The sequence below is a fragment of the Lithobates pipiens genome, unplaced genomic scaffold, assembly GCF_037356315.1.
Source record: "Lithobates pipiens isolate NorthernLeopardFrog02 unplaced genomic scaffold, aLitPip1_a1.2 Scaffold_11, whole genome shotgun sequence".
In the NCBI taxonomy this organism is placed as follows: domain Eukaryota; kingdom Metazoa; phylum Chordata; class Amphibia; order Anura; family Ranidae; genus Lithobates; species Lithobates pipiens.
In genome coordinates, this window is record NW_027507696.1 from 18,605,157 (window position 1) to 18,621,314 (window position 16,158).

At 41.4% G+C, this 16,158-nt stretch overlaps 1 protein-coding gene across 1 annotated transcript in view; it reads left to right on the forward strand.

Annotated features, from left to right (window-relative positions):
* MYH7 (myosin heavy chain 7) overlaps positions 1 to 16,158 on the forward strand; it is an 85,931-nt gene that overhangs the window by 42,120 nt on the left and 27,653 nt on the right. The window contains exons 17-19 of the mRNA XM_077469245.1: positions 11,381 to 11,468; positions 15,784 to 15,901; positions 16,011 to 16,134. Of these exons, the coding sequence (XP_077325371.1) occupies positions 11,381 to 11,468; positions 15,784 to 15,901; positions 16,011 to 16,134 (330 nt within the window). The remainder of the gene's footprint in view (positions 1 to 11,380; positions 11,469 to 15,783; positions 15,902 to 16,010; positions 16,135 to 16,158) is intronic.

A 16,158-nucleotide genomic window follows, 5' to 3' on the forward strand; every position in this document is an offset into this window, starting at 1 on the left:
TGTCTGCAGGCCAGCAGTGCAACTGCACATGCGGCCTCCGAAGCTCCGAGGCTCAGGAAAACTTGTGCACGTTCAGCCAGGCAGGCACATGCGCAGTGACGTGATAGTGCAGCCTGGCTCCATTTTTGAATGGCAGGCGCTCGTTCTTGGCAGCGCCTCGCCACAGGTCGATCTCTGCCTATGCCTGGATTCTGTAATGGAGCGCTGACTGGGAGCATCCATCCAGGTCAGTCAGACATGTATTGTGTTGATCAGCCGCCCCTCCATGCTTGGCCCCTAAACTGAGACAAGTATGGAGGAGGAGGGGGGACAGATAGAGCAGGAGCAGAGCCATCCACAGAGACAGACCCCCTCCTGTACCATGTCTACACAGCCTTTGTCCCCCTGTAGCATATCCGCACAGCCCTTGAGCCCCTGTACCATGTCTGCACAGCCTCTGACCCCTGTACCATGGCCGCACAGCCTCTGACCCCCTGTACCATGTAAATGGAGAAATATGTTTTTTTAAATTAGTTTAACTTAAACATATTGCTAATAGCACTAACTACATGATCATAGTTTAAATATGCATATTTGCATTGTTCTGCATTTTTGGTACATTTTTGCAGTGTCAGTAAAAAAAGTTTCTCTATCAGTAAATTTCATGATTTTTACCAGTAAAAAAACTGGTGGCGTTTGTACATTTTTATTATTTCTTGTATCAAAGGGACAAGTAGGGTAAGAGAGGGGGAGGGGTGTGCCTATATATCAAGAATGTTTGAACGGATGGAAGAGCGGAATGACGTCGCAAATGGGGCAAGGGGAGGTGGAATCCATGTGGGTGGAAATCCAAAGAAAAGAAGAAGCAAGTGGGAAATTAATAGTGAGGGTATGTTACAAGCCCCCCAGCCTGTAGGAGGAAAAGGTGTTGGATCTCCTATCACAGTTAGAAATGGCAGTGAGGCAGGGCAAGGTCATCATAATGGGGGACTTCAACTATACAAATATCCAGATATTGACTGGGCAGAAGGGACAGCTCACTCATTAAAGGCCTGTCACTTACACCCTTCAAGCCAATGCAAATCTGTACACACTGACAATACACAGAACAGGTAATTGGCCTGGTTTACATTTAAGAAGTCAACACACAGGGCCGTCTTTAAGGCAGGACAAAAGGGGAAGCTGCCCTGGGCCCTGTCATTGTTGTGGGGCCCAAAGCAGCTGCCTCATACTTGCCAAGTATCCCAGTTTAATTTCACTTGTCCCTGTTTTAGTCCTGTGCTGTGTCCAAATATCTCAGTGTGAAGTGCTGGTACTAATGCTTCCCAGGTCTGCCTTATTGTTGTGTACAGATGACTCACCTGCAGACCCTGTGTTTACATGTAAATAACCAGCAATCATATGTAAATAGCGGCGGTCGGCGGTATTGATCTGTAAATAAAGGAGACATTCGTATGTAGATCATGCCCCCCTGCAATGAGGAGATGATGTGCTGTAACCTCTAGCAACCAATCAGTGAGCAGTAATACTGTACAGTAATCTCTAGCAACCAATTAATAAGCAGAAATCATTTGCTGTAACCTATAGCAACTAATCAGTGAGCCGTAATGTGTGCTGTAACCTCTAGCAACCGGTCAGTAAGCAGTAATGATATGCTGTAACCGCTGGCTACCAATCGCAATTGCTGCCTGATCTGATACAGTGAACTGATTTTAAGTCTAGCTGCTATTTATTGTATGTCTCAGAGTAGGTGGAGAGTGAAATTGCATTGGGGGGGCCCAAGAAATTTTTTGCCCAGGGTCCAATCAGTATTAAAGACGGCCCTGTCAACACAGCATGACAAATTATCAGTCACTCTACTGGGATACAGTTGACAAATAAGTTCTGTTATGCATGCCAAAGAGAGCAATGGGCATTACCAAATTGCATCTAATAGTGGGAGTGGCCTAAAAGAAGATGATTAAACAGAACCACTTCTGGCCACCTACCTCTAAATGAACATAGCAGCTGCTTGTGTGAGTACATATTGCCATGATGCCTTGATGCTTAGCTTCATAGTTGACAATATTAACTCGACATGTCAAATTTCACAGACAGCATCAGCTGTCAAACTTGTTCATTGAGCTCAATGGGGCTGCACAGCAGCCACAAGCCAAATGTTTGGCTTGCAGCTGTGACACAATATTTCAATCCAAAATTCCCATTCAGCTGTGAAAAAAAAAACACATTCAGGAGGCAGCAGTATCACCTCCTCCACTAACAGTGGGAGGGTCTTAAAGAGGCATTAAATACCAGGAGTGTGCATTAAGTACAGAGTGCAGGGTTCAGGTGTACGCTACGTACAGAGGGCAGGTTTCAGGGTGCACTGCATACAGAGTGCAGGCTTCAAGAGTGCACTGCATACAGAGTGCAGGGTTCAGGTGTGCGCTGCGTGCAGAGTGCAGAGTACAGGAGAGCCCCCTTTTCCCCCAAATTACCACCTCTCCCAGTACAGTGCTCTATTCCCACCCCCAATTCCCCCTCTTTGACAGTACCTGATAGAGAACTGCGGCGGCAGAATAACAAGATAGGTTACTCAGGAGGAGAGTGTGGTGTAGCTGTGGGGCATGTGGGGGCCTTGGGCACAGGTTTCAAGAGCTGTTGCTGCCAGACAAGCACTGGGTTCCACTTCCAACTACCTATCTATGCAGAAAGTCGCCAGGCAGAGCACAGTTGAGATCACACTGCAGCCGCTGGGTCCAGCCTGCTTCCATTTAAAAATAATCCCAACTGGCTCCAAACTCTGCCTAGATAAATGGCTGTTGGTGCTGCATCAAGTGGTCAAGGGGTTCTTTCTTAAGCCGCGTACACACGGGCGGACTGTATGGCCAACTTAGTCCGTCAGACAATCCGACGGACAGTCCGTCCTACTTTCGAATGAACGGACTTGACCACACACGGATGCACAAACAGTCCGTCGAAAGCTTGCGCGATGACGTGTACAGCACGTACGACGGGACTAGAAATAGGAAGTCCAATACACAGCAATGCAACCTTTCGCCATGTAAATCCTTTCTGAGCATGCGCCATACTTAGTCAGTCGAACTAGCCTACTCACGAGCGGATTGTCCGCTGAAACCAAAGTATGACGGACAGTATTACGGAAATTCCGAAATACTTAGTCCGCCAGACTGCACGCTGAAAAAGTCCGCTGAAGCCCACACACGAGCGGACTGTCCGCTGAAATGTGTTTCGACGGACTAAGTTGGCCAGACAGTCCGCCCGTGTGTACGCGGCTTTACACTTAGAGAGCCAACACTAACTTGCAACCTGCATTACTAACCTGCAGCTGTAAAAACCACAGATTTTTACAAACTGTCAGGAAATTTACTGATGGTTGGCAACCCTGATTCCAGGGCAAATATAAAAAAACACGTTTATAGACCTTTGTATTTATTCAAAAGTCATCAAATGCAATTAGGAATACAGCTAGTGTAATGGCCAAACACCAGCTGAAAACTATAATCTTCCAGTGTTCCTAATTTGTAAGCAAATGGAAAGGAGAGACAGTGCCTAATGGAAATTGCAGGGGGAAGAGTCAGTGTAATGATGGCCATTAGTAATGTAGAAAAGGTAGTGGCATGGTGTCTGCAAAACTGTAGGCCCTGAAAAGTATTCTCACTAAAGTTAAATGTTGATCATAGGCATCTGTAGGCACACAACATTTTGGTGCCTAAAGCAACACTCTTCTGCTAGCCTAAAGTGGTTGTAAAGGTTCAAGGTTTTTTACCTTCATGCATTCTATGCAGAGGTCTGCTGAGCTTCCGCCTCCCTTCCAAGACACACCTGCAATGACTGCACTGACTCACAGATGGGACAGCGGAGCCCAGTGAACATAGCGAGGGGGTCACGTGGGGGGGCACACATCAAGGCATTGCTTGTCAAAGTGATAGGTAGCTTCACAGCCATTTGTATCACTTCTACATGAAAGCCGACAGTTGGCTTTACTAAAATACACAAAAAAAAAACATGCAGAATGGTTAAAGATCTGAATTCCCAGCAAGTGGCTAGGGTTTTCAACTTTATCGCCCCACATGCCTATGCATTCTAAGGCGGCTGCCTAAGCTGCCTTGTGGTTGCGCTCGCCCTGGGGGGGATGCCCCAGGGACAGGCCCCCCCCCCAAAAAAAATGCCCTGAGATCAGTAGGAGTAAAATATGCATAAACACATGTATAGCACTATCCCTTTAAAAGAATAGTGAATATAATAAACATACCCTAGTGAATGCAATGCAAACAAAGTAAATGCAAAATCTAAACACAATCTCAATATAAGCTTATGTCCACTACTAGAGATGAGCCGAACACCCCCGGTTCGGTTGACACCAGAACATGCGAACAGACAAAAAATTTGTGCAAACATGCGATCACTGTTAAAGGCTATGGGACACAAACATGAAAAATAAAAATTGTTCATTTTAAAGGCTTATATGCAAGTTATTGCCATAAAAAGTGTTTGGGGGCCCGAGTACTGCCCCAGGGCACATCAATGCGGAATGTTTTTTTTTCAGGAGCAGTGATTTTAAGAATGCTTAAAGTGAAACAATAAAATGAAATATTCCTTTAAATATTGGGCCTGAGGGGTCCCCTTAGTCTGCCTGTAAATTGGCGAATTATAACAGTATCATAACAAAATTACATTGCTAAAGACAAAAATGTATTTAAAATTGCTTGCGGCTGTAAAGTATTGCCGGATACCTAAAATATACATAAAAAACCATTGAAAAAACTGTGTGGGCCCCCCCCCCCCAGCCCACTACCAGGCCTTTTGGTTCTGGTATTGATATTAAGAGGAACTCCACGCCAAAATGTAAAAAACTAATTGGTGTGGAGGTCCTCCACTAAAATCCATACCAGGCCCTTATCCGAACATACAACCTGGCAGGCCGCAGGAAAATGGGGGGGGGGGGTGAGAGAACAGCCCTCCCCTCCTGAAATATACCAGGCCACATGCCCTCAACATGGGGAGGGTGCTCTGGCCCAGTAACATGCTAACCCGTTTCGTCGGAAGCCTTACTTATAGTATACTATTAGTAAGGTTTTGGTTGAACCGCATTAGCATGTTACTTCTGTATCCTGCTATGTAGCCAATAAAGAATTGCTCCAATGGATGTTACCGAGTAGCCAGCTTAATTGTATGAGAGGATTATTGCTACATTTCAAGGCATTTGGGCCAGAACACTGGTTTCCAGTCTCCCAGGTGATCCGCCGTAAAGTATGCTTTCTCTATGGATGGGATATAAATATGGTATGGTTAATTTCAGAAATTCAGTTTTATAACAATATCTTTCTTTCTTATTAGCATACTGTTATGTTTATGTCTAACTTCTAAAAATAAACACAAATCCAGTAGGTGGATCTCAACTGTGCTGATCTGAATTGATCAGAGCTAAGATACATCAATATTTTTTTTTACCAAAACAATTTTTATTTTGTAACTTAAAGCAACATACAAGATAATACAAAATCAGCAACATTCTTAAGGTACATTCAGCAGTCAACGTATCCTTACATTTGCACAAGAGCAGTCCAATGTCGTAACAATTAGGTGTAATAGATTCCGTGCAAAAAGTCTGCAATAAGGAAAATATAAACATTGTATCTCCTGGGTGGTACCCCTCCTTCAAGCTCGCCCAAATGATTACCGCACCCCAGTTGCGCCCGATACATCAATATTTTAAGAAGATAATAAACAGTCAAAAGTAAAATATTTAAAGAAATGTATAACAAAGTACATATGATGACAGATTTACAGGTTAAAACAAATAGTGATAATCAAGACAAAATTCTATAGTTACACCAAATCGTGACAACTAGAACATAGATACCATCTATATATTGGTTTCACTACATGATTTGCAGGTTTACATTAGCCGCTTCTTCAGGAGCTTTCTACAGTTAAATGGTGATTAAAAAAGGATTATCACATAACTATGAAAGTAGAAAAAATACATTTTAGTCACAAAATACAGTGAACAGATATGAGTACTTTATATATACATATAATAGCATTGCAAATAAAGTGTCTTTTGTGAATCCTCCAATGTTCAATTGTCTTACTAAAAGGCATCGGATTGCCAGGGGCACAAGGAAAGATGGCCCATCCTGGAGGGCACGGGAGCTCGCTGGGAGGCACAGGATACAAGTGATAATAGTCTATTTAGGAAAAAGGATTGTAATCAGATTTACTTAAAAAACATCCATCCAGAGTGGGGAGTATAAGGTAAAATAGAATAGAGTTTCTTTATATAGGTGTGAAACATTAATAGAGTTACATACTTAGGGGGATGTTTTTGGTTATACTGGCTCAATGGGTGATAAAATGTTCCCTGTAGAGAGGGGTATATCTATAGGATGATGGAAAATATATTAGCTTTGTGAGTGTTATATATAGCAAATACCGTATTTTTCGCTCCATAAGACGCACCTGACCATAAGACGCACCTAGGTTTTAGACCTTTTAGAAAATATTCTGAACCAAATGGTGTACTAAAATATTTTCCAGTGCCCATGAAATGCAGAATGACCATTACCATAGAAAATGCAGAGTGACCATTACCATAGAAAGTATTGGTATTGCCAGGGTATTGCAGAGTATTGGCAGGGTATGGCAGAGTATTGGCAGGGTATGGCAGAGTATTGGCAGGGTATAGCAGAGTATTGTTAGGGTATTGCAGAGTAATGTCAGGGTATTGGCAGGGTATGGCAGAGTATTGGCAAGGTATGGCAGAGTATTGGCAGGGTATTGCAGAGTATTGGCAGGGTATTGCAGAGTATTGGCAGGGTATGGCAGAGTATTGGCAGGGAATTGCAGAGTATTGGCAGGGTATGGAGGGATGGCTGTGACTGCACTTCCATCCGATCTCTCCCCTCCACTGTACAGATCTGTACACAGAGGGGAGAGAGGAACCGGCGTCATCATGACGCCAGTTTGTTTACAAGTGATCGCTCCGTCATTTGACGGAGCGATCACATTGCAAACGGCGGGTGCATGAAGATGGCCGCCACTCCACACCATAAGACGCAGGCACATTTTCCCCCATATTTCTGGGGGAAAAAAGTGTGTCTTATGGTCCGAAAAATACGGTACACAAATTATTAATATACATGCATAAACGTGCATAGCCGTGCATGCACATACCTAGATATACTATACCTAAAGTTATGTGGTGTCAGCATATGTAACTAGCTTGGAAAGTGCAGATAATGCTATGTTGGGGGTGATATTCAGAGCACCCCAAACTCAGCACCTATAGGAAAGATAATGATGTAGAAATATCAGAGCACGCTGCCACAAAGTGCATCTATATCTCTGTATATATACAGGTAATGTGACCCATATATTACTATTGACAAAGTTTGTTGCACGTGGCTCTCTCACCCTCACAGTTAGTGATTGTTGTTAACACCTGTATAACACCTGTATAGAGTATAGGGATCAATGTTGGAGATATATATATGTAAAGCACAGTGCATATGCATAGTAAATCTCAATCGCCAATCTAGAGCTTTAGAGCATAGTAAGAGTAAGGATCAATCATGAGTATTTGAAAAGGAATCTACCAGATAGCCTGTGCTGTCCACACATCCCCAAGAGGCACAGAGGTGATAGTACTATCACCATCTCTATTTATATGTTTGTGTGCACAAAATGGCCCCTGCCCAGCAGCGCCCACGACACTCATTGCGTCTGACGTCACTGGACCCGAACCCACAGTGCGCATGCGCATAATCCTTAAAATGGCAAATACACACCAGAACAGTGAGTGCGTTGCCATCAAGACAACAGGGCGTGAGCAGAACAAAAAGGACTGCTCGGTTCCCCCTACAGGGCCACGTACCCACCTGGAAAGTCATAGTGTCGAGTCACCCTACGAAAGCCGTGCCTCCAGGCAATAAGTCAATGGCTGCCATGTTGGAAAAGGGCATACCCATGACCTAGACAGAAAAGAACATAGGGGGCCCTCTAGTGAGACATGTTATTATGATGCTCTCAACACGTCAATAAGACCCAGAGAGGGAGTGATGGTATCACAACAGAGGCCTATCATATGTGTGACAATGAAATAGCATTTAACCATTACATTTTCGAACAGTTTAATAAACACATTTATACTCATTTAAAACTGTCTGACACAGAACATCGGATAGCTGGATAGAGCGTCTCAATGCAATGGCTCCGCCTGGCCTCAATGAGGTCAATTCATATAAACTTTTTTTGTAAAATGTGGCTCAAATTGTTGTTGTCAAATGTTTCTCTTTCCCTTTCTCTTGTGTGTTCTCTTTCCCCCTTTTTTCTTTTTTTTTGTTCCCCCTTTGTTGTATATTTTTTTCCCTTTTGTTCCTCTTTCCATGTTGTTTGGTTGGTTAGGGATCCCTGGCGATGTTCTGTGTCAGACAGTTTTAAATTGATATAAATATATTTATTAAAAGCTGTTCTAAAATGTAATAGTTAAATGCTATTTCATTGTCACACATAAGATAGGCCTCTGTTGTGATACCATCACTCCCTCTCTGGGTCTTCTTGACGTGTTGAGACTGTCATAATAATATGTCCCACTAGAGGGCCCTCTATGTTCTTTTCTGTCTAGGTTATGTGCATGTTCTTTTCCAACATGGCGGCCCTTGACTCATTGCCTGGAGGCACGGCTTTTGTAGGGTGGTACGGCACTATGACTCTCCTGGTGGCTATGCGGCCCTGTAGGGGGAATCAAGCAGTCCTTTTTGTTCTGCTCGCTCCCCATTGTCTTGATGGTAAAGCACTCACTGTTGTGGTGTGTATTTGACGTTTTATGGATAATGCACATGCACCAATTTGGCACAGGCGCACTGCAGGTTCGGATCTGGTGACATCAGGCACAATGAGTGATCAGACGCAATGAGTGCCATGGGTGTTGCTGGGCAGGAGCCCTTTTGTGCACACAAACATATAAATAGAGATGTTGGTAGCACTATCACCTCTGTGCCTCTTGGGGATGTGTGGACGGCACAGGCTACATGGTAGATTCCCTTTCAAATACCGTATTTATCGATGTATAACACGCGTCGGCGTATAACACGCACCCCAAGTTTAGGAGGGAATTTTAAGGAAAAAAACATGATTGTCTTGCAGCCTTGTCCATCATTGCACCCTTGTCAGTGTCATATGCAGCTTTGTCAGTGTCATATGCAGCTTTGTCATGCAGCCTTGTCCATCGTTGCACCCTTGTCAGTGTCATTTGCAGCCTTGTCCATCATTTGCAGCCTTGTCAGTTTTATTTGCAGCTTTACCTTTTAAAAATGGCATCGCTGAGATACAGAGCAGGATGTCCTGTGTATCTCGGCGGCGCTCAGTAGCTCTCGGCGGCTTTCGTCCGCTCCCGGCCATTCTCGGCAGCTTTCGCCCTCTCTCTGTGACTTTCGACCATTCTCGCCCATTCTCGGTCAGCTGAAACCCGCCGAGAATGGCCGAAGGCAGCCGAAAGCCGCCCACAGGCTCACAGCGGTGGGCGATCGAGGTATAACACGCACGCACGATTTTCCCCTGATTTTAAGGGGAAAAAAGTGCATGTTATATGCCGATAAATACGGTACTTATGATTGATCCTTCTCTTACTATGCTCTAAAGTCCTTTCTTGGCGATTGCGATCTACTATGCATATGCACTCTGCTTTACCTCCAGGGTGCCTTGTCCATCTCTGTTTTTTTGGGTGGATCTCTATATATATATCTCCAGAATTGATCCCTATACTCCATACAGGTGTTAACAACAACCACTGTGAAGGTGAGAGAGCCACATGCAACAAACTTTGTCAATAGTAATATATGTGTCACATTACCTGTATATATACAGAGATATATATGCACTTTGTGGCTGCATGCACTGATATTTCTACATCATATCTAGGTATGTGCATGCACGGCTATGCACGTGTATGCATGTGCATTCATAATTTGTTTGTGTATTTCCTATACATAACACTAATGAAGCTAATATATTCTCCTTTCTATAGCTATACCCCTCTCTAAAGGGACCGATTTGTCACCCATTGAGCCTGTATAACCGAATGCACCCCCCTATTTGTGTAACTCTATTAATGTTTCACACCTATATAAATCTATTCTATTTTACCTCATACTCAACACTCTGGATGGATGGTTTTTGAGTATATCTGACTACAATCCTTTTTCCTAAATAGACTATTATCATTTGTATCTTGTGCCTCTCAGCGAGCTCCCATGCCCTCCAGTGTGGGCCATCTTTCCTTGGGCCTCTGGCAATCCAATGCCTTTTGGTAAGATAATTGAACATTGGGGGATTCACAACAGACTTTATTTACAAAAATGCTATTATATATATATATATATATATATATATATATATATATATATATATATATATATATATACCCTGTTTCCCCTAAAATAAGACCTAGCGTGATTGTCGGTGTTGGCTGCAATATAAGCCCTACCACCCAAATAAGCCCTACTCTGTTTCCTCAAAAATAAGCCCTACCCTGAAAAGAAGACCTACAAGGACTTAAACTAGGGCTTATTTGGGGGGTAGGGCTTTTATTGCAGCTATCATCGACAATCACACTAGGTCTTATTTTAGGGGAAACAGGGTATATATATATATATATATATATATATATATAAAGTACTCATATCTGCTCACTGTATTTTGTGACTAATATGTATTTTTTCTACTTTCATAGTTATGTAATAATCCTCTTTTAATCACCATCTAACTGTAGAAAGCTCTAATGTAAACTGTAGGAAGCTGCTAATATAAACCCGCAAATTATGTAAAGCAACCAATATATAGATGGTATCTATGTTCTAGTTGTCACGATTTGGTGCAACTATAGAATTTTGTCTTGATTATCACGATTTGTTTTAATCTGTAAATCTGTCATCAAATGTACTTTTGTAATAAATTTCTTTAAATATTTTACTTCTGACTGTTTAGCATCAGTTGATATATGGTACCATTAAAGTCCAACAAGAAGGAAGCTTCTACCTTCCTATCTATACATATCGAAGGGGCAAAGGTAACATAAATAATATTCTTATTGTCATGGCACTTCTTTACATTTGTTTGAATGGTCATGTTCTAGCTTGTGTCCCCCCTACCCTGGTACTTGTTAAATGGCCAGCAAGGCATGAGTTACAATTGGTGGCTAATGGGCAGACAAGAAGTAATAGCAGAAAGGGATTTAAGTTCTGAGGATCCTATGAAACTGAAATAAAACTGGAGATGTCTGTGCTTAGGATCTGAAGTCCCTTTAGGAGGTAAGGTGAGTCCAAAAGTTAACTCTATCCTTGTTTCCTTGCTCTTTTACTCCATCTTTCTAAATGTCTGACACTTTTCTCAACCCCAGGAAAATCTGAACAAGCTAATGACCAATCTTCGATCTACCCATCCTCATTTTGTTCGTTGCATCATCCCCAACGAAACCAAGGCTCCAGGTAATATTGAGAAAATATTAAAACACCCTAAGAGAATCTTAAGGCTTCCTACTTGATATTTTCTGTGTAAGTACAAGTGTACAAATATTACATAAAAGAGAAAACACAACATTGTGTATATATTAGTATATGTGCTTTAAATGCATAATACATTGGATGGAGCTTTTTATTGCAACTAAACCCTACCATTATGACAAGTTTGATACTGTAGCACAGGCCTTAAATATATATATTTTTAATTATGTATCATATATTTCATTCTAACATATACAGACATTTGAAAAATGATTTTAGCTATTACTAGGAAATTTCATATTTTTCACAATGCCATGGTTTACAGTCTACATCTGTGTACAGTTAACTATGGAACATTCACTAAAAAAAATCATTGCATTGTTTTTACAGTTCCGATGTGGCAACAAGCAAACTTTAACTTTTTTATAGCAGGGCTCAATGGAAACTTAACTCTGTTTAAGCATAATGGTTGTCATATGTTTTTTTTTTTTTAAATAAATCAACTGTTGTTTTATTTTGCCAAGACTGAAGCAAGCCAAAAGAGCACTTCCAAAAAAAATGTCAGGCTACCCATAGCAGGCGTTTACTACTCCCTATGACTTTTTAACAATGCTATTGGTGTCACTGACCTGACTGACTCCTTTATAATGGGATTCACTAAAACTTAAAAAGAAACTGCATGTGTACTGGGTTCTTCATAAGAACACACAGTATGCACAACTCAAAGGTTGAGCTTAGTATGTAATGGCCATCTGGAATAGTCAGGATCCCAGAAAGCAAAATACAACTTGCTGTGGATAAAATCCTGCCCAGCATTCTCAAAATGGATCCAAACAGTTGGGTCAAGTGGAGAGAACCATGACATGTTAATCTCACAACCCAAAGCTAATGACTATTTAAAGTCATATTTATCTATTTCCAACTCAAGATCTTGAAGCACACATTTCTGTGATACCCAAACCAGGCAAAGACCCCACTGTATGCGGGAACTATCGTCCAGCCTGCATGATCTCTGTTGATGCTGGAAAGGCTTTTGACCGTGTTCACTGGGATTTTATTAAACTCTCACTCTAACAAGTAGGACTTGGACCCAACCTCCTACATAAAATATTAGAATTCTAATGGCTTTCTTTCAGACCCAATTCAGATACACAATGGCATGCATCAGGGGTGCCTCCTCTTTCCATCATTATATATACTCACTATAGAACATCTCGCTATAGCTTTATGCCAAAACCTGAACATACAGGGCATCTCAAGTCACTTTACGCCGACGATCTTTTACTGTACGTCACGAATCCCCACATTTCCCTCCCTTCTATTGTTAAGGAATTTGAAGAAATCTGGTATAGTGAGCAATTTTAAAGTAAACTATAAAACCAAACTTTTGAAACTCTCTTTACCCCCATCAATTTTGGTCTGTGTGAAATCGAATTTTGTATTTAAATGGCAGGAAAAGGCCAATAAATACATGGGTATACAAATCCCACAATCTACCCATTCTGGCTGATCTCAATTATAAACCACTACTGCGAATGGTCCAGACTTGCCTTAACTCATATGACAAACCATATATCCCCTGGTTTGGTCATATAAATGTCATCAAAATGGATAACTTACCTAAATTACTATATACTTTTCAGGCCATCCCTGTGGCACCTTCACCAGGGTATTTTCCTTCCATAAATAAGGACATATGTGCTTTTATCTGGCCACGTAAGAAACCAAGGATTAGACAAACAGTCCATCCTTATCCAAAAACAAGGGCGGAGTAGCCCTACCTCAAATTTCCTTATACTTCTATGCTGCCTATTTGATTGGGATACTAGATTGGTACCACAACAGATCCTAGAAATTTTGGACCTACATAGAAAATGACATTATTCCCGTAGATCTAATTTCCTTACGTTGGACGAACCCTACTGACTGACCTTCTAAGGACCTCCTAACCAACTTTACCATGGCCACTTTACAGGTATGGGACACTAACCTGTGCAAAAGTCTTCTCTTTTCTAGACAGAGCCCTATGACCCCACTATTCGGATGTGCACCCTTCCCTCCAATGCTTAACCGCAAGCAATTCCTTTCCTGGAAAAGATGTGACAACCCTCCTCTAGGTCTTACCCTAGAAGGAGGAAAACTGATTCTTCTTTTCCATATACTCGCATGGCTTGAACATACTCAATTTATACATTATCTTGGTACCTTGCATCCCATGGACTTCCTGACTAGATCATACACAGACTTTGAGTCATTGTTTTTCCAGTCCACTAGACCAAAACACCTGCTCTCTCTGTTTTACCTAATTCTGCTGAAAGAAACCTACCCGAATCCTCCTCCCTTTATATCAAAATAGGAATAGGAACTGGATGTGACGGCTGATGAAATGGATTAGGACAAGATACTAGCTCTTGCTTATAAGACTTCTATATCATCACATACCCAGGAACAAAGTTATAGGATATTATTCAGATGGTACCGCTGCCTGGTTAACCTGCACAAAATCGATCCATCTATTCCTGATACCTGTTGGAGGTGTTTATGTGCCCCCAGTTCCATGGCTTACATCTGGGGTACTTGTCCAGGTATCATCCCTTTTGGGAGAAGATACTACAACTGTACGGAACTAGTGGGTGTCAAATTTCCAAATGTGCCACAAATCACAGTGTTATCTATGTTACCAGGGTCCTATAAACAAATAAAAAAAAAGTCTATTTAGGCACTTTCTTACACTTTCTTACAGCCCTGCACTCAGTGATTCCCAGACATTAGTGAAACCCAGAACATCCCTCTCTTGCTGAATGGGCTTGTGAAGAGGGTAACATTGATAATAAGGAACACGTGATCGCCTGGGATGAGGATAAAACTGAATCCTATACTCTCATGTGTACTGTGGTCCTATTTCTGCTACTCTTTGGATTTTGAACCTTTCATCTCCCAAAAGGTTTAACGTGATGACTATCCAGGGGATTGCTCATGCTGGAAACCTCTTTCCCACCATCAGCTCTCTTTTTTTTTTTCTTCTCTCTTTCTCTCTTTCCCTCCATTTTTCTTTCTTTCATATTTCTCCTTCTGTTAACATTATACAAGGGTTATTACTAGGAATGCACCAGTACCAAGTACTCATGAAAATGCTCCTGATACCAAAAAATACTTTGTGTTGCGATTTGCCCCCATACATGTGCGAATTGTGGTTTCCCACACTGCTCCTGTGTGAACCCAGGCTGAAATCACTATGACAAGTCTGGTTTCATAGTTTCATACAGGAACGGTGGGGAAACCGCATTCCTGTTCAAATCGCATGTGATTCTTTGCAGTGCGATTTGAGCACATTAGTTTTATATAGAGGCAAGTCGCACCACAAAATATCGGTACTCAGTATTAGCGAGTACTTGAACGACTGTATCGGTACTCTTACTCGCTGATAAAAAAGGGTATCACTGCATCCCTAGTACCTTTATTGGTTTGTTCTTGCTATAATCGTGATTTGTTCACTGAAATTTCAGCCCTTTTCAAGGGGTTATATTCTACCCCTTGCTAAGTGGCCATTAGTCAGGTTTTTCCACCATGGATATATTTGCAATTGTTATGACCAAGTTTTGGATTAGAACAATGCGTTCATCTCTCTTGTATGTTGTAGTAATTATACTTTATGTATACTTTATCATTGGGTATGTGACCTTGAATTTTTTATTGTTAGAGACTTGGAGGATATGAGCCCTGACATACCTCTATTCTGTTACTGTATGACTTGGATGCTGTCTCCTTATTATGTTTTGTTTTCTTTTGTAATCCTTGAAAATAAAAATGTAATAAAAAGAGATTAAACATAAACTACATGTTGTTGCATATGGGTAATGTAGCTTCTACCATTCATCAATTAAATTTTATGCATTTGTCAGTTTTTGCTGAAGTTTGGCAAAGCGATGCCTCTGCTGTTAATGATCACATATTAAAAATTGTCTTTCTAATATAAATTAATTTCTGTTCTAAGTTATGACTTCAAAGACATGCAGGTAGGTTAATTGGCTTCTGTCCAAAATTGGCTCTAGTATATGAATGTGGACCTTGGATTGTGGGCAACTTGAGGGTAGGGACCAGTGTGAGTGTGCAATGTACAGGGATAGGGACAATTGTAGACACTCACTCAGGTTGAACTAGATGGACTGGTGTCTTTATTCAACCTTACTAACTATGTAACTGTGTAACTATGAATATATATATATATATATATATATATATATATATATATATATATATATATATGCCTAATAATTATAAATGTAACTATTCTCTACAGGGGTGATGGATAACCGTTTAGTAATGCATCAGCTACGTTGTAATGGTGTGCTGGAAGGCATCAGAATTTGCAGAAAGGGTTTCCCCAATCGTATCCTGTATGGAGACTTCAGGCAGCGGTAGGCATGAGATGAAGATGTATGCCATGTGTTGGATGCAGCAATAAAATAGTAATACAGAGTGATTTCATTGTTATATATATATATTTTTTTCTCCCTTGTTTGCCAGCTACCGAATCCTAAACCCTGCAGCTATACCAGAGGGACATTTTATAGACAGCAGGAAAGGGGCAGAGAAGCTTCTGGGCTCATTGGAGGTTGAACATACTCAGTATAAATTTGGACACACCAAGGTAATGCATTTACTCTTATGAACT